Source organism: Antennarius striatus, chromosome 22 (genome assembly GCF_040054535.1).
Source record: "Antennarius striatus isolate MH-2024 chromosome 22, ASM4005453v1, whole genome shotgun sequence".
Classification (NCBI taxonomy): Eukaryota; Metazoa; Chordata; class Actinopteri; order Lophiiformes; family Antennariidae; genus Antennarius; species Antennarius striatus.
Window position 1 is genome coordinate 735,811 of NC_090797.1, and position 19,726 is coordinate 755,536.

Sequence of the window (19,726 nt, forward strand, 5' to 3'; positions counted from 1 at the left end):
ACATCACCGTTGCACGCGGGAACCCTGTGCGAGATGGCGGTCGACAGACAGGCAGCGTAGGACTGTTTCTAATCCACCGCGTTCCGTTTCTGCCTTATCGCGATCCTGCTTCGGACCGAACCATGGAGGGGGGCAAACCGAGCCTGACGCTGGTCTACCAGGCGGTGCAGGCTCTGTACCACGACCCGGACCCGGCCGGGAAGGAGCGAGCCTCGGTGTGGCTCGGGGAGCTCCAGAGATCGGTAAGAAAATGGGAGAGGCCGGAGGAGCGGAGGACGGGAGCCGCGGTGTGGACCGGACCGGGTACTGGACTGGGTGGGATGCGGTTCTTCCGGATCGGGTTTCCCCGTTTTGCGTGTTTATTTGCGGACTGCTTGTTCCGTACTGCGCAGTCTCAGAGGAGCCGCTGTTAGCATCAGAGCTAGCTGAAGCTAAATGAATGGATGAAAACACAAAGTGCAGCCGGAGTTCGGCTCCGCCGCGGCCTCCGCTCGGTCAGCGGCTCCGGAGCCTCCGCTCGGGGATCCGAACGGGGTGTTCGGGTTGTTTTTAACGGCTTCACGTCCCACGCAGACCTGGCTTGCGGGTCCCGGAGGATTCCAGCGGGCCTGCTCCGCTGCCCGGAGCTAGCTGCTAGCATAGCGGAGGGAGCTGCGGGTGAAGTTTCGCCTCTGACGACATGTGACCGGTTAGTTTTCCACCGGTGGGGGTAAAATTAACCCAGGCGGGGTTAAAAATAACACTTTAGCAGCTGCAGCGATCACCGATCAGCTTCAAACTTTAGATCGAATCGATTTGGGGGATTGATGTGGACGTGACGGGTTGTTTATGTCAGGACTGTTCGGACTTGAGGAGTGAATCCGGATCAGAACCTGGTGATCAAACCGGATGCAGCTGCTCTTCCGCCACCTGTCCGACCGGAAGTGTTGCACCGAACATGTTGTGTAAAAACGTCTCTTTGCACACCAGATGTCGACACCGCAGCGTGTTGTGTGCTAACAGCCCTGATAGCTGCTAGCAGCTAATCACAGTTAGCTCGCCGGAGGTGTGAGTCAGTCGATCCAGATGTCATCAGACTGGGGGGGGGGGGGGGGCAGCAGGAGATCCACGAGCTTCTGACGTCAAACGTTAGCCATGATGCTAACAGCACTGTGTGATAAAGCTGGAGCGATTTCAAATTAAAAGCCTCAAACTGTTTCACTGGATAGAAACGAGGTTTTATTCTGAAGTGTAGGAGTTATTGTTTACCCTCCTAATCATGAGAGGTGTTCATGAACGCACCACATTCGGGCGTGTCCCGCTTGTCTTCTCGTGTGACACCAGAATAAAATGACCAGTGTCCTCCCCGGGTTGATGACATCACTTCCTGTGTTGTCCTACAGATGTATGCCTGGGAGATTTCCGACCAGCTGCTGCAGCTCAAGCAGGACGTGGAGTCGTGTTACTTCGCCGCACAGACAATGAAGATGAAAATCCAAACGTCGTTCTACGAGCTTCCACCTGAGACCCACAATGCACTTCGAGACTCGCTGCTGACCCACATCCAGAACCTCAAAGACCTCTCGCCCATCATCGTCACACAGGTAACGACCCTCGTGGATCACCGAGGAGTGATCCATGTCTGTTCTTATGTCAGGTTCATAGATGCTTATGTCAGGTTCATAGATGTTTGTCAGGTTCATAGATGTTTATGTCAGGTTCATAGATGTTAATGTCAGGCTCATGTATGTTTATGTCAGGTTCATAGATGTTAATGTCAGGCTCATGTATGTTTATGTCAGGTTCAGAGATGTTTATGTCAGGTTAATAGATGTTAATGTCAGGTTCAGAGATGTTTATGTCAGGTCATAGATGTTATTGTCAGGTTCATAGATGTTAATGTCAGGTTCATAGATGTTAGTGTCAGGTTCAGAGATGTTTATGTCAGGTTCATAGATGTTTATGTTAGATGCATAGATGTTAATGTCAGGCTCATGTGTGTTTAAGTCAGGCTCATGTATGTTTATGTCAGGTTCATAGATGTTTTTGTCAGGTCATAGATGTTTATGTCAGGTTCATAGATGTTAATGTCAGGCTCATGTATGTTTATGTCAGGTACACAGATGTTTATGTCAAGTTCATCGGTGTTTATGTCAGGTTCATTAATGTTTACGTCTGGTCCATACATATTTATGTCAGGTTCATATATGTTTATGCAGGGTTCATAAATGCTTATGTCTGGTTGTGAACATTCATGAAGCTACTCCGGCTGACCTGTTGGTTTCATTTCTCTCAGCTGGCTTTAGCCATCGCAGATCTCGCCCTTCAGATGGCCTCATGGAAAGGATGCGTTCACACACTCATAGAAAAGTAAGAGCACCTGAAACAGCAGGTGTTATGACTGTTCACAGATGATTGTGGAGTCGGAGGAGCTGCGATGGTTGACCTGAGTGGTCTGACTCACCTGTCCACGCCTCACAGGTACAACAACGACATCAGCTCCATGCCCTTCCTCATAGAGATCCTCACGGTGCTGCCAGAGGAAGTTCACAGCCGCTCCCTACGCATCGGAGCCAATCGCCGCACGGAAATCATCGAGGATCTGGCCTATTACTCCAGCACCGTGGTCACCCTGCTGGTCAGAACACACACACACACACACACACACACACACACACACACACACACACACACACACACACACACACACACACACACACTTAATTAAAACTTAGTTTATTTCAACAAATTTATTCTCATTTTAATGTGATTGAACGTTTTAAAATCAAATCAGGACACGAGCAAAGAAGAAGGAAAGTTGTGTAAATCCTGTGTGTTATTACCAAGTTAGAGGCCCGTTGCTATGGGCGATGGGCGTGGTCCACCGCTTTATGAAACACATGGTTGCTTCACGGATGTTACTACAGACACCTAACACCAGGTCCAGGTTCACTCGGTGAAATAGTCCAGGTTCACACAGTAAAACGGTCCAGGACGACCCTGGCTGTGTCTGTTGCCGTTGCCATGGCGTCAGGCTGTCTTTTCTTCCAGACGTCGTGCGTGGAGAAGACGGGGAACGACGAGAAGATGTTCATCAAGGTGTTTCGCTGTCTGGGCAGCTGGTTCAACCTGGGCGTCCTGGACACCAACTTCATGGCCAGCAACCAGCTGCTGATGGTCCTCTTCCAAGTCCTGGTGAGAATCGCGCCTCAGAGCGCCCCTGTCTGGAGAAACCGGTTCTTGAACCGACTTCCTGCTTTTTCGTGTCCGCAGCAGCGGGATGAGACGTCCACCAACCTCCACGAGGCGGCGTCGGACTGCGTCTGCTCGGCGCTCTACGCCATCGAGAACGTGGACACCAACATGCCGCTGGCGCTGCAGCTCTTCCAGGGCGTCCTGACGCTGGAGACGGCGTACCACATGGCGGTGGCCCGGGAGGACCTGGACAAGTGAGGGCGCGCTCGAGGGACATGAAGGTGATGCGGTTGTTTCCACAGTAACGTGCTGACGTTTGGACGCCTGTCGTCCTCAGGGTGCTGAACTACTGCAGGATCTTCACCGAACTCTGCGAGACGTTCCTGGAGACGACTGTCAGGAGTCCGGGTCAGGGGATGGGCGACCTGAGGACGCTGGAGCTGCTGCTGATCTGCGCCGGACACCCGCAGTACGAGGTAGGAGCGGTCATGTTACCTCCAGAAAGCAGTGCATCGTGGGATGCGCTGCGAGAAAAATCTGTGCATCCCAACATGACGTTTATGCACCCCAAAGTAACAACAGAATATACGGTAGAAGTGACGCCAATAATACAATATAAAGACTAAACAAACTGTTCATTTTAATGTTTTTATTAATAATGATGCCATAACTGTTAAAGTAAAAAGAAAAAAAAGTAAGATTATGTATTAGTTTTATCAAAATGTTGAAACCGGGTAGTCAAAAAACGTTTTAGAAATAAAAAAAGATGTAATGCGTTTTTTTTTCTCCACTTTTTGCTTTTCACTCAATAGTTTTCTTTACCTTTAATTCATATTTTCTCCTTTGGACACTGAACCAAGCTGACAGCCTTCACACACATTAAGTAATATCTGTAGTAACATCTGTAGTAATATCAAGTAATAACTGTAGTAATATCTGTAGTAATATCTGTAGTAACATCTGTAGTAACATCTGTAGTGACATCTAGATAGATAGATAGATAGATAGATACATACATACATACATACATACATACATACATACATACATACATACATACATACATACATACATACTTTATTAATCCCGGAGGAAATTGCATATATCCACTGCTCAGGCATTACATAACAAATAATACTGGATAAACACCAGGAGAAAAGGAAACACTGACATCACAGGACATACCACAAGACATACATTACACTAACAGACACATGCAGCACTAACAGGACTTATATACTAAACTATAACTACAATATAAACAGTATAAAGTTAAAATATAAACAGTATGAAATTAAATTGTAGTAACACCTGTAGTAACACCTGTAGTAACACCTGTAGTAACACCTGTAGTAACACCTGTCTGTTTTTCTTCATTAACTTTTGATTGTTTTTTTATTAATTGTCACTTCCTTTTCTTCAAGCTAGTGCTTTGATCAATGACAGTAGGTCAGAGCACAAGCTTGGATCTTTGACCTATGCAATAAGGTCATGGTAACATTTTGAATTCAGGGGTGTTGCAGGATGTTGCAGTCTCTGACTGCATTGGTTCTTGTTCAAAATGTTCTTGTCAGAGTTAAAATGGGCTGAATTGCTGCATTGTGGGAAATGTAGTTTTGGTCAAAGAACACTTTTGACCTATTTATTTTGAGACACTCTTAGCCTTTATGCTCTTGCGGGCCACATCTGGCCCCCGGGCCTTTAGTTTGACACATGTGCTCTGGGTGTCCTCACCTGGTCCCGGTCTCGTTCCTGATCCAGGTGGTGGAGATCTCCTTCAACTTCTGGTACCGCCTTGGAGAACACCTGTACAAGATCAACGACGCCGCCCTGCACAACATCTTCAGGCCGTACATCCAGAGACTCCTGCACTGCCTGGCCCGGCACTGTCAGCTGGACCCGGACCACGTGAGTCCCCCATCCGGTCCACAAGGCAACGGAGAGTTCTGTTTCCTGTCGGAATCACCAACTGTCTCTCCTCCGGACAGGACGGGATCCCCGAGGACACGGACGACTTTGGCGAGTTCCGGATGCGGGTGTCGGACCTGGTGAAGGACGTGATCTTCCTGGTCGGGTCCATGGAGTGTTTCTCTCAGGTACGTGGGGTCGGAACCGTCGGGATCCGGATCCGGACCGGGACGGTCGGGTGAACGCCTCTGCTCTCCCTCCTCAGCTCTACTCCACCCTGAAGGACGTGAACCCGTCCTGGGAGGTGACGGAGGCCGTCCTCTTCATCATGGCCGCCATCGCCAAGAGCGTCGACCCGTCAGTACCCCGGCGTCTTTGTCAGAACAGGAAGTAGTTCCGCTGGGGGACATTAGAGCGCTCACCCCCCCCCCCCCCCCCCGTGTGTTTCAGGGTGAACAACCCGACGCTGACGGAGGTCCTCCAGCAGGTGGTGCTGCTGCCGGAGAGCGTCCACATGGCGGTGCGCTACACCAGCATCGAGCTGGTGGGCGAGATGAGCGAGGTGGTGGACCGCAACCCCCGCTTCCTGGGTGGGTTTGGCTCCGCCCACCGGTCCCCGTGAGGAAGCGGCGCCCCGCGCTAACGTCTCCCCCTCCCCCCTCAGACCCGGTGCTGAACTACCTGATGAAGGGCCTCAGGGAGAAGCCGCTGGCGTCGGCGGCGGCGAAGGCGATCCACAACATCTGTTCGGTGTGTCGGGACCACATGGCCCAGCACTTCCAGGGGCTGCTGGACATCGCCCGCGCCCTCGACTCCTTCGCCCTGTCCACCGAGGCCGCCGTCGGGCTGCTCAAAGGTACTGCAGGAGCACCGCTACTGCAGTAACACACACAGTACCGCAGTAATACCACAGACAGTACTGCAGTAATACACCATAGTACTGCAGCAATACCACAGACAGTACTACAGTAATACCCCAGACAGTACTGCAGTAATACCCCAGACAGTACTACAGTAATACCCCAGACAGTACTGCAGTAATACCCCAGACAGTACTACAGTAATACCCCAGACAGTACTGCAGTAATACCCCAGACAGTACTACAGTAATACCCCAGACAGTACTGCAGTAATACCCCAGACAGTACTGCAGTAATACCCCAGACAGTACTTACAGTAATACCCCAGACAGTACTGCAGTAATACCCCAGACAGTACTGCAGTAATACCCCAGACAGTACTTACAGTAATACCCCAGACAGTACTGCAGTACCCAGAGTGCTGGTGCTGCTGGGCGGAGCCCCCCGTAGCCACGCCCCTGTGCTCACCTGTGCAGGTACGGCTCTGGTGCTGGCCCGCCTCCCCCTGGAGAAGATCGCTGAGTGTCTGAGCGACCTGTGTGCCGTCCAGGTGTCGGCGCTCAAGAAGCTGCTGGCAGAGGAACCGACCAATGGGAAGTCGGCCGACCCGACCGTGTGGCTGGACCGCCTGGCCGTCATCTTCAGGTGAGCGCGGCGCCCGTCGGTCCCACGCCCCTCAAACGCGGCGCCGGTTCTGAGTCTTTTGTCCCCCCCCCAGACACACCAACCCCATCGTGGAGAACGGACAGACGCACCCGTGTCAGAAGGTCATCCAGGAGGTAAGCCCCGCCCCAACGCCGTCCTGGTCACGTGGCCTTCCTGGCGGTGAGTTTGGGTGCTAAAGGGGCGTGTCGTGTTTGCTTGCCCCCCCCACAGATCTGGCCGGTGCTGTCGGAGACGCTGAACACCCACCAGGCCGACAACCGCATCGTGGAGCGCTGCTGCCGCTGCCTCCGCTTCGCCGTCAGGTGCGTGGGGAAAGGCTCCGCCTCCCTGCTGCAGCCACTCGTCACTCAGGTAAGCCCCGCCCCCTGGGCCCGGCGTGGCGTCCCGGCGTTTCCGTCGCCTGACCGCGTGTCCCTCCCCAGATGGTGAGCGTGTACCAGGTGTACCCCCACTCCTGCTTCCTCTACCTGGGCAGCATCCTGGTGGACGAGTACGGCATGGAGGAGGGGTGTCGGCAGGGGCTGCTGGACATGCTGCAGGTGAGGCCGTCGCCACGGAAACCCCCAGAAGGGGTTATTTGTTTATGTATGGGCACGTTTGTTTATCATGGGATGGGGTGTGTGAATTCGACAGTGGGGCGTTCAAAGTCCTTTGAACTTTACTGAGGCGTTTATGGTTCTGTGAAGTTAACGGTGAGGTGTTCAGGGGCATCAGGATTTAACGGTGAGGTGTTCAGGGGCATCAGGATTTAACGGTGAGGTGTTCAGGGGCATCAGGATTTAACGGTGAGGTGTTCAGGGGCATCAGGATTTAACTGTGAGGTGTTCAGGGGCATCAGGATTTAACGGTGAGGTGTTCAGGGGCATCAGGATTTAACGGTGAGGTGTTCAGGGGTATCAGGATTTAACTGTGAGGTGTTCAGGGGCATCAGGATTTAACTGTGAGGTGTTCAGGGGCATCAGGATTTAACGGTGAGGTGTTCAGGGGCATCAGGATTTAACGGTGAGGTGTTCAGGGGCATCAGGATTTAACGGTGAGGTGTTCAGGGGCATCAGGATTTAATTGTGAGGTGTTCAGGGGCATCAGGATTTAACTGTGAGGTGTTCAGGGGCATCAGGATTTAACGGTGAGGTGTTCAGGGGCATCAGGATTTAACGGTGAGGTGTTCAGGGTTTGGGTGTCAGGTTGGTGGCTGCTGTTACCCTGATGTCCCTGAAAAGGGCAGCAGAGGACGTGAACTTCCTGGCTTCACTTTTTATTTCCTCCATGGAGGATCTTCTTTGTTTGTTTGTTTGTTTGTTTGTTTGTCAGCAGGATGTTGATAAACACACGATCTGGGCGTGTCCTAGTAAATTCTGCCGTTAAATGATTGGCTGTACACGTTTGTTTGGGCTTTTAAATAAAGTTCAGTTTTAGTGTAGTTTTGGAGCTGCAGACAGGAGCAAACCTGCGTGCTTCCGATTGGCTGAGCTGACTGCTGGCTCCGCCCCCTCACAGGCGCTGTGCATGCCCACCTTCCAGCTGCTGGAGCAGCAGAACGGCCTGAGGAACCACCCCGACACGGTGGACGACCTGTTCCGCCTGGCCACCAGGTGAGCATGTCTGGGCCCCGCCCCCTCTCTCACGCGGCCCCGCCCTCTGACCCCGCCTCTCTGCGCAGGTTCGTCCAGAGGAGCCCGGTCACGCTCCTGAGCAGCGGCATCATCGTCCACATCATCCAGTGCGCCGTCGCCGCCACCTCGCTCGACCACCGCGACGCCAACTGCAGCGTCATGAAGTTCGTGCGCGACCTGATCCACACGGGCGTCACCAAAGACGTGAGTGCAGGCAAAGCCACGCCGCTTGGGGGGTCCTGAACGCGTCACTAAGGTGTGTGTGTGTGTGTGTGTGTCCGCCGCAGCACGAGGAGGACTTCGAGGTGAGGAAGCAGCTGATTGGTCAGGCGATGGAGCAGCACGGCCAGCAGCTGGTGACGCAGCTGATGCACTCCTGCTGCTTCTGCCTGCCCCCCTACACGCTGCCCGACGTCGCCGAGGTGCTCTGGGAGATCATGGTGTTCGACCGACCGGTGAGTGCCGCCGCCGTCGGGGGCGGAGCCCGGCGGGTCAGGTGACTAACGCCTCGTCTTCCCCTTCCCAGACGTTCTGCCGCTGGTTGGAAAACGCCCTGAAGGGTTTACCCAAGGAGACGTCCGGCGGCGCCGTCACCGTCACCCACAAACAGCTGACCGACTTCCACAAGCAGGTCACCAGGTGAGACACGGCGGCCATATTTGTAGTCCGTAGCTGTGGTCCGATGTGAAAGAGGCTCTGATTGGCCGACGGTGTGTCACAGGAAGTGAAGCTAAAGAAACCTCCCCGTCAGACGGTTTACTGTTAACGGTGAGGCGTTCAGGGGCGTGTTGAGACTCGTCCGTCACACAAGGAACGTAGACAAACCGGAGTCCTGAGAACAAGTCCTGACGAGTCCTGGATCCAGACGAGTCCTGGATCCAGACGAGTCCTGGATCCAGACGAGTCCTGGATCCAGACGAGTCCTGGATCCTGACGAGTCCTGGATCCAGACGAGTCCTGGATCCTGACGAGTCCTGGATCCAGACGAGTCCTGGATCCAGACGGGCTCTGAGCTCCTGAATGTCAGGAAGGTTTTTCTTTGTCGTCTCTGATTGGACAAGTTAGGGTGTGAACGTGGGAATTATGGGAAATGAAGTCCTGCAGGTGAACTGAGGTTCAAGTCTGTGCTGTTTAATAAAAAACTGTGTAAACAACTGTTTGTTTGTTTGTTTGTTTGTAGTGCTGAGGAGTGTAAACAGGTGTGTTGGGCAATCAGAGAGTTCACCAGACTGTTCCGATAGCTGCAGCCTCCACACAACACCAGGTAACTAGCACAGCGCTAACTGTCACACAGCCAACTAGTGCAGCGCTAACTAGCCCACAGCTAACTGTCTGCTCTCCTCAGGTTAAGTCTTTCGTTGACGCTCAGAGGTGACGGCAAAAAGCTGCGACTGCAGTGGAGGATCCAAAGGGACGGAGACGAAGGCGGGACTTTGAATGTGAGACTCTGAGGGACTGACAGAGTGAAGGGGGACCGGGTCCTCCACCCTGACCTCCGACCTCACCTGAACTCACCTGCAGCAGGTGCGAGGTGAGGGGCGGGGGGCGGATCCGGACTGGGAGGAGTTCACGCAGTGGATCTTCATCAGTAACCAATCGGGGACGTCGTGCCTGTCGACCGTTTTTAAGAGAAGATTTATTTTTGGACTTTGGTCGTGATGTTTTTTGTCCGTGCCAAACAGAGAGCCAAAACGTTTCCCATGATGCATTTTGGCCGAGCCTGTGGAGGCTTCACGCTGGAGGATTTGGCGTCACCTTTGACCTTTTTAACTTTGGTTGACTTTTAGTTGTTTTGCCACAAAGTGAGACAGAGAGAACTCTGGGTAACGAGACAGAGACTGACACCATGACATCATCGGTGATGTAGCCTTGTTGTAAACAATAAAAACAAACAACGTGAAAAGAACCAATAGCTTTAGTTTCATGCTTAACCCTCTCCTCATTGGTTGAACTGTGTGACATCAGCACCCCCTGAACCAATCACATCGAGGCTGGATTGATTAGCACATGCTAACAGACTGTTCACACGGAGGACGACATCACGCCATGTGAGAAATGTCTGGATGCTAACAAGCTAACGGCTCGTCTGTCTGATGTCACCTCAAGCGTCTGTTGTTTGACGGTTGGATGGTTCAAAGCCCCCGTCGTATGCAGCGGTACCGGTGCGCTGGTATGTGCTAGTAATCTGATTCAGCTGTGGCCTTCTGGGTAATGGGTGATGTCACACGTGCTGGAGCGGCGGTCCCGGTTTAACCGGTTTCTGATGGAGCTCCTGGATGTGAAGCAGAGGCTGGGATGTGATCTCAATCTGCGGACAGAAAGTCGTACCTGACATGTCCCACCTAAGCCCCGCCCCCTACAGATACACAATTCCAAGAGAAAAAAATTTAAAGAATCAAAACATTTATTTAATCCACCAAAATCTAGACCCCACCCCCACCTGGAGGTTTGTTCAGGAGATTCTTTGGGGGGGGTCCACAAACACGCCTCTGAAATGTGTAAAAAATTTTAGTGCAGTTTGGTCAATCATTAGCATCCAGCTTCAGCTAGTTAGCATACGCTAGGACGAGAACGTCAGGCAAACAAATCAACGACAGGAATCTGAAATACCCACCTCACCCCCCCCCCCCCCCCCCCCCGACGCCCCCTCCCAATGTCCCGTCTGTCCTGTGATCCCAACTACATTGGGCGCCGTCGCTTCGTACGCACACGACGCCCCGCTGTGTTTTCATGATGGTACAAACTGCTGACGCAGCAACCCTGGAAACGCTGACGGGGTGGAAACCACGTGTTTGTGGTCATTGGATGGTTCTGCCTACATGGGGGGGTGGGGGGGTGGACGGGAGGCGGTGCTGATGGTCTTGAACATTCTGTTGAAATGAGGCGTTTTTATTCAGTTTCACACGTTGAGATTCGTGACTTTGATGTCTGGAGAACTTTCTTGGTCCACAAACGTTTCCTGGACCGGATCCACGTCGATCAAAAACAAACAAAACGACTCCCCACAGATTTAATCCTTGTCTACATCGGGGGTCAGGGGATGTTGGGGTTCCAGGGCCCCTGGATGTTCTGGCTCTGGAGGAGCCGTTGCAGCTCCTTGAACTGCTCCACCGTCTGGTCCTTCACGTCGGGGTTGGAGATCTGCAGGCGGATGCTGTCGGTGGACCAGCTGAGTTCTCCGGAGAACATCTCGGTGAGGATCCGAGCCACCACCGGAACCACCTGAGGACACAAGAACCATTTGAGAAGCCGGACTACGTCTGAGTTTCCTTCATCGTGTTGGGTTCCGTGGTTCCGACAGACCTGGACCATGATCAGTTTCTTCTCTTTGGGTTTCCTGTCGGGCCAGTCTTCCCCAAAGCAGAAGTAGATCTCAAACGGCGGCGGGTTGGGGGCTTCGCCCTTCTGGAACAGGATCAGTCCTGTGGACAGAACGACTCGTCAAACGCGGTTCCGTTTGGCGACGCTCCACGGTTCCATCCGGTCCGTCACCTTGGAGAAAGTCGTTGAGGCTGAACACTTTGACCTTCTTCTCCCGCTCCAGGGGGTTGGGGGGACCCTGTTCAGGCACGCCCGGCCCCGACCAGAACACCTTACACTGGCAGAGCCGGACGGCGTACAGGTCCTGCTGCCAGAGCTCCAGGATCAGACCGCGGTCCATCACGTCCAGCAGCGCCGACGTGTAGAACTGCTGCTTCTGGTTCTGGATCACCGACGTCCCGGGGAACAGCACCTGCTGCAGGGTGACGGGTCCGAACAGCTCCACCTGCTCCGGGGTCGGCTCCAGGTGTCCGGAGTACAAGCGGCAGCCCTGAGGGTTGCTGACGGTCAGGGAGCCCATCGTCCGGCCGCGGTACTGGAACTTCAGGTCCAGATCTGTAACTGTAGCAACACAGGCTCCAACACAGCAACCACTTTGACCTCATGCTAACACAAATGCTAACCTAGCATTGTACATGCTAAGTTTATCTTAAAGCGACTAGTGTGTTGTCATCTGAGTCGTGGTCACCTCGTAGTTGGTACTCACGTGGGACGCTGCTCAGCAGGTCGTACTTGCAGGGTTGGTGGTTCTGAGGGTCCCCCTGGTTCTGGACAACCCCCATGTTGTTGGTCTCCATGGGAACCAGTGTGGGCGGGGCAGAGGCAGCCGCTGCTGGCAGGGAACCGAAGTCCTGTCCTGCAGAATGACAAAAGCTCCCCTGATCCACCATCCGACCTTGACCCGGGAGGTCGGAGGTCATGTTGACCTCTCTGTCCAGGTGTAGGGGTCCTGGGATCACAGGCGGAGGTCCGAAGGTCCCGTTGGGGGTCAGGCTGAACGGGTTCATCTCCGCGTGAGGTGGGAAGGAGCCGAGGGGCGGCGGGGCGATGATCCTGGTGTCTGAGGAGACAAGATGTCATCGGGGTCAGGGTGGTGGGTCTCTGGTTCCTGGGTGTCCCGGGTGTGATGTGGACCGTCTACTAACTGAGTGTGAGCTCCATCAGATTCGGCATCTGAGAATAAAACAGGTTTTGGTTGTCGGTTCGATCAGAAGACTAAAATAAGACCGTTGGGTATTTTTGGACATTTCTTTCCTCACCTCCTCTTCCTCTTCGTCGACCACGTCTGAAACAGAAACGACACCCAGTCGGACACCGAGAACCAACCACAGGTAACACGTCAGAACAGTTATTCAGGAAGTAACCCGGTCCGTAGACCCTCACCCTGGCTGCCCGGTTGCTCGCAGACCTCGTAGATCTTGTAGGGTTGGACCGGCGTCTCCTTCGTCCCGTCGTACTTCAGCTCGAACTCTCTGCTCTTGTTCAGAGCGCAGCGCAGGTTGGCTTTCCACTTGGCGGGGTCGGGTTCGTCCACGCCCAGCTGGTACTTACCCGTCTCCAGGGCCCAGGCCTGGAACCGGAACCGACCAGAACGTCAGAACACAACCACAAAGAGTAAAACTACCACCAGACCGACATCAAAGCCATCCATTCATTTTCTAGACCCGCTTCTTCTGGGGGCGTGGGGCAGGGTACACTCTGGGCAGGACGCCAGGGCACCACAGAACCACATTTAGACAGACCAACACTCACACAGTCACATCTACGGGCAATTTGAAGTGCCGCCCGACATCAAAGCCACCAGGTGTGAATTATTTTAATGCGTTTCTGATGTTGGCGGAGGGGCGGGGCCAATGCGTCGGTCGTACGTGACACGGCGAGATAAGTCGGGTCATGATCGACTAAAACGCCGATCGTCAAACGGAAACGAGCAGACATGAAAGCAGAAGCAGCGAATGAGGAAGCGGCGACATCAGCAGAGGTCAGCAGGAAGCCAATCAGCACGCCGGTAGTCGGTCCTGTGAAAGTGCAAAGTTTAAAAACAGGAAGTGGATAAAGTTCCCACTTCCTCCTTCAGTGCTGTTACAAACCTGGTTTTGGACACAAATCATTTGAAACATCCTGAACTGAACCCCTTTTGATCACCTGACGGTTCCAGCCAATCACAATTCACCTCCATTCCCGTTGAAGTCAGGTGCGTCTCCACCTGGAGCCTGTTTAGAACTCGTCAAGCCACCCGGTGACCTTTGAGAACCCGCTGACCTTGAAGATGGTGTTCTCCTCGTCGGGCGCCGGCGTCTGCCTCGTGGCGTGTTTCCAGGGGATCTGGAAGAGGCGGCGTTCCGGCCCGAGCCACTGGAGGCCCGGGTAGCGCCCGCTGTTCACCTGAGCCAGCAGCCAGGGCTTCAGGCGGATCCGGCGCGGCTGGACGCTCATGGAGGACGGAGAACAGGTGAGAGGGGGCGGAGCTTGTTGAGAGAAACCAGGACTGGAAGGTTCTGGGGTGTGTTTACCTTTAAGAAGGAAGAGGTTTATTTATTTATGAGCCCGAGCCCCGCCCACATGGGGCGTGGCACACACCTGTGTGAAATATCAGCCCACATTATTGATGACATCACCTGATTATGATCAAAGTAATCACTTATCATTATTTATCAATTTAATAACTTCATTTGAACATGGATTAAAGGTTCAGGTACTTCCAATCAATAATCAGGTGATCGATGCGACCTCAGGTGGGCGTGTCTACAGCAGGGCTGGAGGCGGATCCGGTCCGGAAAAGTTTTACCAAGTGGGATCAGATCCAGGAGGGAACCGGAACCGACGAGATCGGGACGTTTCGACTCGGACGACGCGCCTGCAGTGATTTTTAATGATGGACTCACCTGGTCCCGGTCCCGGTCCCGGTCCCGGTCCCGGTCGCCTCGAGAGTCCTTAAACAACCGCGAGGTCCCGTTTTGAGCGGCGTCTCAGTGACGTCACTAAACAAACAAACAAACAAACCGCGGACACAACAGCATGAAGCCGCTCGGAGACGCCAGTGAGAGAAAGTCTGACGGAACTGGAGCCGATCGGGTCAGCGAGGACTTCCGGTTGGTGGCAGAATAAAAGCTTCGGTAAGTCAACCGTTTCAAAATAAAAGTCGACCTTCGCTCTGTCCAGCAGGGGGCGCTGCCGCTAAAGGAGCTATTTCTTCTTTATTTATTGTTTGTTTAAAAATTAAGTAATAAAACTAAACAGAATTTATACTTTAATGAAAAAGATCATCATTCTTTGACATCAATAAAACCCTTAACTCTAAATTATTTATTCATTCATGAAAAAAAAACATCACATGACCCTCAACAGATACACACAGCTGATCAATAAAGTTCTGCAGGTTCAAAATTTATCCCGACTTTCCCTCCATTGACATTTCCTGTGGGTGAAATCAGATTATAATCAATAGAACATCAGATTATGTCAGACTGATGTCACGAGGACCCACCATCAAACAAAATGTTTTAAAACCAAACACATTGAAAGTTTTATTTGTAGAAACAATTAGTAGTGACGTTAAACACAGAGTTTATTTGTAGTTTTGAACTTTTAAATATTGAGATAAAATTAAGGTAAAAACCAACAGGTGTGTGTCTGGTCTGTGATTGGCTGCTAGGCGTGTCAGTCGATGTTTCTGGTCTGTGATTGGCTGTCACTGAGCCGCGTCCTCTGACTCTTTGAAGATCTGTCCTGATTGGTTACTTGGAGCCCCCCCGGGCTCCCCCTTCCCCTCCTGGGGCCTCTAGCTCCTCTGTGACATCTGAAACCCTGAGGGTGTCCCTGGTCCCTGGTGTTTCTGCGAGGGGACCCGGGTCCAGTCTGGGTCTCGACCCGGGGTCACTGATGATGATGATGTTGGGTGAGGATGATGATGATGGAGGAGGAAGCTGAGAGTGTCTCCTGGTGTAGACCCCCTGTCTGCCCTGGAACCCCTCCGACCCCGAAGGCTGGTTGGTGTAGGAGGACTCGTCCACCGGGAACAGGGGTCGGCTGGAGGTCACCTGACAGGAACAGGAAGTCAGGATTCAGGGTTTGATCGGGATCCGAAGACAACAAAGGTCTGGAGAGTCATGACATCCTCACACACACACACACACACACACACACACGTTTGTTCAGGATCACGGGGGTCTAATGTCCAGAGGAGCACCCCCCCCTCTTCCACTCCACTGAGTCTCTACAGGGAAACACGACAGGAAGTTCACACCAACAGTCACAACATCTGAGCTCACCGAGTGGAACCCGACCAACGTCTACAGCGGGACAGAGAGGACCGGTCAGAACCAGAACCAATCAGAACCCCCCACCCTGTTGGAACCCATCAGAACCAGAACCGGTCTGAGTCACAGCGGGGACGGGTCGACACTGTCGGTGTCGTGTTCCGTCCCAATTCAACTCTGGTTCTGGGTTTGGGTTAAAGTTCGGGTTTGGGTTTAAATTTGGGTTTGAGTTAGCCTCCGTCTCTTTAGCTGCTAGATGCTAATTTAGGGTCAATCTGTTAGTGACGCAGAGAGGGCCGCCTGATGGACTCGACACGGGTCGGGGTCGGGGTCGGGGTTGGGTCGTACCACGTTGAGATGTTGGCCCACGGCGACGGTTGAGTGTTCGTCGGTGGTCGTTGGTGGTCGTCGCCTCCTGGTGGTTCGGAGCAGCAGGAACAGGATGGAGGACAGGAAGAGGAGCAGGACCGTTCCCACAATCCCCCCCGCCAGCCGGCCGTCCACGCCTCCGAACAACGGCTGCTCCGTGAACGCCCCGCGGGGGACTGCAGAGAGGAGGGGGTCAGAATCACTCTCCCCAGTAGAACCATCACCCTTTAGCGCTAACAGGCTAACGAGCTAACAGGCTAACGAGCCCCCGCTGAGCCCCCGGTCAGGATCGTGGTTGTTATCTCATTAAGGACCAGATTACTGCGGCGGCTCGGCCCGCTGGACCAGAACTCCTCCTGTTGGACTGTGTTTGTGTTTAATGAGACCCCCGCTGGGGGGTGATTGAGCCTCCTGCCCCTCCACAGGAGGCTAATCCACCCCCCTCCCCCCGCAGCGGCGCAGCCTGCAGCCGCCGCGGAGCGTTCAAGGGCAGTCCACTTCACTTCCTGGTCCTCCCCCCACCTGGCTGTCCTCGCTGCAGGACCTCGATGTCCAGCGAAGCCCAGACCTCCTCCCCAGACTCCTGGTCCCGGGCCACCACCTGCAGGGGGGTGTCAACAAAAACATAAACAACCATCAACAAACAAACATTGGTAAACAAATACCAACAAAAAAATCAACAACCATCATTAGGCAAACATCAACAAACAAATGTTGACAAACATCAACACACCCGCCTGTCTTTGTTCATCCAAACTAACGTTGTCATGGTGACGCCTGACGCGCAACGCGGCGGCGTAGAGCCAGACGTTTACGTTGACGGCAAAACAACACGACAACAAATGTCGAATGTCGTTTTGCTTGTTTGTTTGCAGAGGAGCGCAGAGACTCCGCCCACAAAGGCGTGTTGCGTCCGGTGATGATGTCACACACGCCGGTCGCTCGTGGACGCGGTGGAGCTCCACCCACCTGCAGGACGTGTCTGTCGAAGGCGTGCAGTCGGTCCGTCCTGGCGATCAGAACCCCCTGCTGGGTGACTTGGTACAGTCCAGACGGGGGGCGGAGCCAGTAGTGGATGTTTAGATTGAGGCCCTGTGATTGGACAGCAGTGATGACTCATTCGGTGTCATAGGGGCGGGGCTACAGGCGGAGTGGTGGGGGTTCTTACGTCAGAGAAGTCCTGGTCCGACACCTGGACCACCAACACCTGGTTCCCATAGGTGGAGACGATGGAGGCGGGGCTTGAGCTCTGGATGACGAAGCCTTTGTAGGTGGAGCTGTTGAAGACGGGCGGGTGGAGGTTCTGACTGAGGACCCGGATCAGAACCGACGCCACGCTGAACTTCAGCCGGTCGTCCTCCTGACACACCTGCAGGGGGAGAGGGGCGGGGTTAGGGACAGGTAGACCACACCCTTTATCCTTGTCGTAATCATGAATCAACAAACAGGAAGTGGTGTCGTTACCATGACGACGAGCGTAAAGTTGGTCATCACTTGTCGCCTGTTGACGGGTCGGGTCAGCCTGACCCCGCCCGTCCGGTTGTTCATCACAAACCTGCCGTGGTCGTCACCTGGTGACGCAGACACACCTGTTGTTACCTGGACACGCCCGTACACACCTGGACGCATCCGTTCACACCCGAACACGCGTGAGTGGCGGCGCTGACCTGACAGGATGCTGTAGAGCAGCGGCGTGTCGATTCCCCGGTCCCCGTCCTGCGCTCTGATTGGACCAGGAGAAAACTCCACAACTGCTTCCTGAAACACGAACCGTGGGTGTCACCAACCGAACCAATCAGAGTCCAGTGGGTGGAGCCAGGTCCTACCTGCTGCTTGTGCGTGATGTTGGCGGTGTAGGCGGGACTTAGGCATACGGGGACGCCGGAGGAAACGGGGGTGCAGGGCAGGAAGTGAGGATACTGGTCGTCTCCGTCCTGGATGTCCAGCGTCAGGACGGCAGACGTGTTGAACTCCTCCAGGGTGTTGGTCTCCTGCGGGCCCGACAACGTCTGCGGTTCATTTCAACATGTTGACCTTTGACCTCACACGTGACCTTTGACCTCACCTGGGCCCAGACGGTCACCTGCAGACGCGTCCTGGTCTCGTAGTCCAGAGGTTTGTCCAGAACCACGTCTCCGCTGTTGGGCAGATCGATCCTGAAGAACCGGGCGTCAGGCTGCAGGTCAAAGGTCACAGGTCACAGGTGACGCCACAGACAGGAAGCGGCCGTAAGCGTGTGGACGAGTTGCTCTGCCCTCACCGACGACTCGTCGATGATGTAACTGATCATGTCTCCGTCGGCGTCCGTCGCCTTCACCGTGAAAACCACCGAGTTCACCGCCGTCAGCTGCAGGCAGAGCAAACGGTTGGCAGGCGCCGGGCGTCGCCGTGGTAACGCCGTGCGTCTTTTACCTCGCTGGCAGCGACCGGCCGGAGCGTCTCCTCCAGGAAGGCGGGCCGGTTGTCGTTCTGGTTCAGGATCTCCACCAGGATCCTGGACCGACTCTGTGGAGACGAACCAATCACCTGAGTCCTGAAGACACGCCCACGCCCACCAGTCATGTGACCCACCTGTATGACATCATCCTCCGAGCAGGTGAGCTCCGCGATCAGCACCGATCCCAGCACCTGAGACGAACACAGTGATGTCATCCTCCAGGTGACCCCACCCTCCCACCCCACGCCCACCGGTCAGATCCGGGCGTACCTCCCGGTCCAGGACTCTGGAGGCGGAGCTATTCAACCGGATGGTCCGGCCCTCTAGGTAGAACCAATCGGCGGCGGCGCCGGTCAGACACAGCCGGACAGCGTTGGCGCCGGGCTCCATGGCGACGCTGAGGGTGGCGATCAGCTGACCCGTGGGGCTGTTCTCGCTCACCCTCACAAAGATGTCCGCCCCCCCCGGACACAGCCCGGCTGGGGGCGGAGCCAGATGGGTCACTAAAGGGGTCACCTGACCGGGGTGTCGATGTGAGGTGCGGCGCTCACCTGAAGCGACGTGATAGGACAACCGGAGCGCCACCTGCCACAGCAGCAGCCTGCAGGGCGTGGCCATCCCCCCCAAACAACCGGTTGTTTACCGTCTGCTGGACTGAGTAAACAACAATAACAAACAGAGATAAAAGGAAACAAACAAACAAACAAACGCCATCAAACATCAACTTTGTCCTCCGACGACCGAACGCAACAAACGCCCAACCAATCAGCAGCCGGCTCGTCATTCCAGCATTCCATTGGCTGAGGAAGCAGCTGAAGGGTAAGGAGACGATAGCTCAACATGTTTACCTCCAGATAGCACAACAACAACAACAACAACAACAACAACAACGACTCACCTCCCTCTCTGCTCGACAGGCAGCGGCTCCTCCGGCTCGCCGCCACATCGTTTCCCTCAGAGAACAGAGGCCGCCTGTGTGTGTGTGTGTGTGTGTGTGTGTGTGTGTGTGTGTGAGCATTAGCACAGCTTACACAGCATTAATGAGCGGATAAGTAGGCCAACGTGCTGCAGGAGTTTAAACCCCAGGAGAACGACCCCGAACAGGCCCCGCCCACTCAC

At 54.1% G+C, this 19,726-nt stretch overlaps 3 protein-coding genes across 9 annotated transcripts; 1 reads left to right on the plus strand and 2 right to left on the minus strand.

The window, feature by feature from the left end:
* The first annotated feature begins 7 nt into the window (after positions 1-7).
* tnpo3 (transportin 3) lies at positions 8-10,836 on the plus strand. Its single transcript, XM_068307059.1, has 22 exons — positions 8-242; positions 1,383-1,583; positions 2,276-2,349; positions 2,461-2,617; positions 3,031-3,174; positions 3,253-3,428; positions 3,512-3,650; positions 4,936-5,082; positions 5,163-5,270; positions 5,348-5,439; positions 5,533-5,672; positions 5,747-5,938; positions 6,419-6,587; positions 6,661-6,721; positions 6,819-6,959; positions 7,031-7,147; positions 8,106-8,200; positions 8,269-8,425; positions 8,509-8,676; positions 8,748-8,860; positions 9,402-9,485; positions 9,567-10,836. Exons 1-21 carry the CDS (start codon positions 123-125, stop codon positions 9,460-9,462), a joined length of 2,772 nt encoding a protein of 923 aa, XP_068163160.1. The 5' UTR covers positions 8-122; the 3' UTR covers positions 9,463-9,485; positions 9,567-10,836.
* A 26-nt stretch (positions 10,837-10,862) lies between these two features.
* On the minus strand, positions 10,863-14,640 carry irf5 (interferon regulatory factor 5). 2 transcript variants are annotated; one of them, XM_068307061.1, is made up of 9 exons: positions 14,428-14,640; positions 13,805-14,055; positions 12,926-13,112; positions 12,802-12,827; positions 12,688-12,715; positions 12,249-12,602; positions 11,714-12,103; positions 11,525-11,643; positions 10,863-11,443 (listed from the first exon to the last, which is right to left on the minus strand). In XM_068307061.1, the coding sequence occupies exons 2-9, from the start codon at positions 13,976-13,978 to the stop codon at positions 11,255-11,257; spliced, it is 1,467 nt and encodes a 488-aa protein (XP_068163162.1). In that variant the 5' UTR covers positions 13,979-14,055; positions 14,428-14,640; the 3' UTR covers positions 10,863-11,254. The 2 variants fall into 2 exon arrangements, with proteins under 2 accessions (XP_068163162.1, XP_068163163.1); XM_068307062.1 differs by lacking the exon at positions 14,428-14,640 and having other exon boundaries at positions 13,716-13,818.
* A 197-nt stretch (positions 14,641-14,837) lies between these two features.
* cdhr5-rs (cadherin-related family member 5, related sequence) lies at positions 14,838-19,604 on the minus strand. Of its 6 annotated transcripts, none has more exons than XM_068307137.1 (14): positions 19,506-19,604; positions 19,159-19,261; positions 18,878-19,086; positions 18,583-18,798; positions 18,431-18,517; positions 18,236-18,346; positions 17,997-18,161; positions 17,838-17,928; positions 17,635-17,741; positions 17,339-17,539; positions 17,140-17,262; positions 16,693-16,771; positions 16,150-16,346; positions 14,838-15,582 (listed from the first exon to the last, which is right to left on the minus strand). In XM_068307137.1, exons 2-14 carry the CDS (start codon positions 19,223-19,225, stop codon positions 15,280-15,282), a joined length of 1,956 nt encoding a protein of 651 aa, XP_068163238.1. In that variant the 5' UTR covers positions 19,226-19,261; positions 19,506-19,604; the 3' UTR covers positions 14,838-15,279. The 6 variants fall into 6 exon arrangements, with proteins under 6 accessions (XP_068163238.1, XP_068163237.1, XP_068163236.1 ...); XM_068307136.1 differs by having other exon boundaries at positions 19,159-19,419; positions 19,506-19,593; XM_068307135.1 differs by having other exon boundaries at positions 18,583-18,675; positions 18,742-18,798; positions 18,878-19,419; positions 19,506-19,593.
* Positions 19,605-19,726: the final 122 nt, after the last annotated feature.

Bases quoted from the DNA above. Each gene is read 5' to 3' on its own strand.
- cdhr5-rs (XM_068307133.1), bottom strand. From the start codon at position 19,225: ATGGCCACGCCCTGCAGGCTGCTGCTGTGGCAGGTGGCGCTCCGGTTG. The intron at 18,799-18,877 runs GTACGCCCGGAT...TGTTCGTCTCAG, and splicing joins CCAGAGTCCTGGACCGGGAG to GTGCTGGGATCGGTGCTGAT. The intron at 17,929-17,996 runs GTAGGACCTGGC...TTCGTGTTTCAG, and splicing joins ACATCACGCACAAGCAGCAG to GAAGCAGTTGTGGAGTTTTC.
- irf5 (XM_068307061.1), bottom strand. From the start codon at position 13,978: ATGAGCGTCCAGCCGCGCCGGATCCGCCTGAAGCCCTGGCTGCTGGCT. The intron at 12,716-12,801 runs GTGAGGAAAGAA...TTTTATTCTCAG, and splicing joins TCGACGAAGAGGAAGAGGAG to ATGCCGAATCTGATGGAGCT. The intron at 12,104-12,248 runs GTGAGTACCAAC...GTGTTGCTACAG, and splicing joins CCTGCTGAGCAGCGTCCCAC to TTACAGATCTGGACCTGAAG.
- tnpo3 (XM_068307059.1), top strand. From the start codon at position 123: ATGGAGGGGGGCAAACCGAGCCTGACGCTGGTCTACCAGGCGGTGCAG. The intron at 3,429-3,511 runs GTGAGGGCGCGC...TGTCGTCCTCAG, and splicing joins GCCCGGGAGGACCTGGACAA to GGTGCTGAACTACTGCAGGA. The intron at 5,673-5,746 runs GTGGGTTTGGCT...CTCCCCCCTCAG, and splicing joins CCGCAACCCCCGCTTCCTGG to ACCCGGTGCTGAACTACCTG.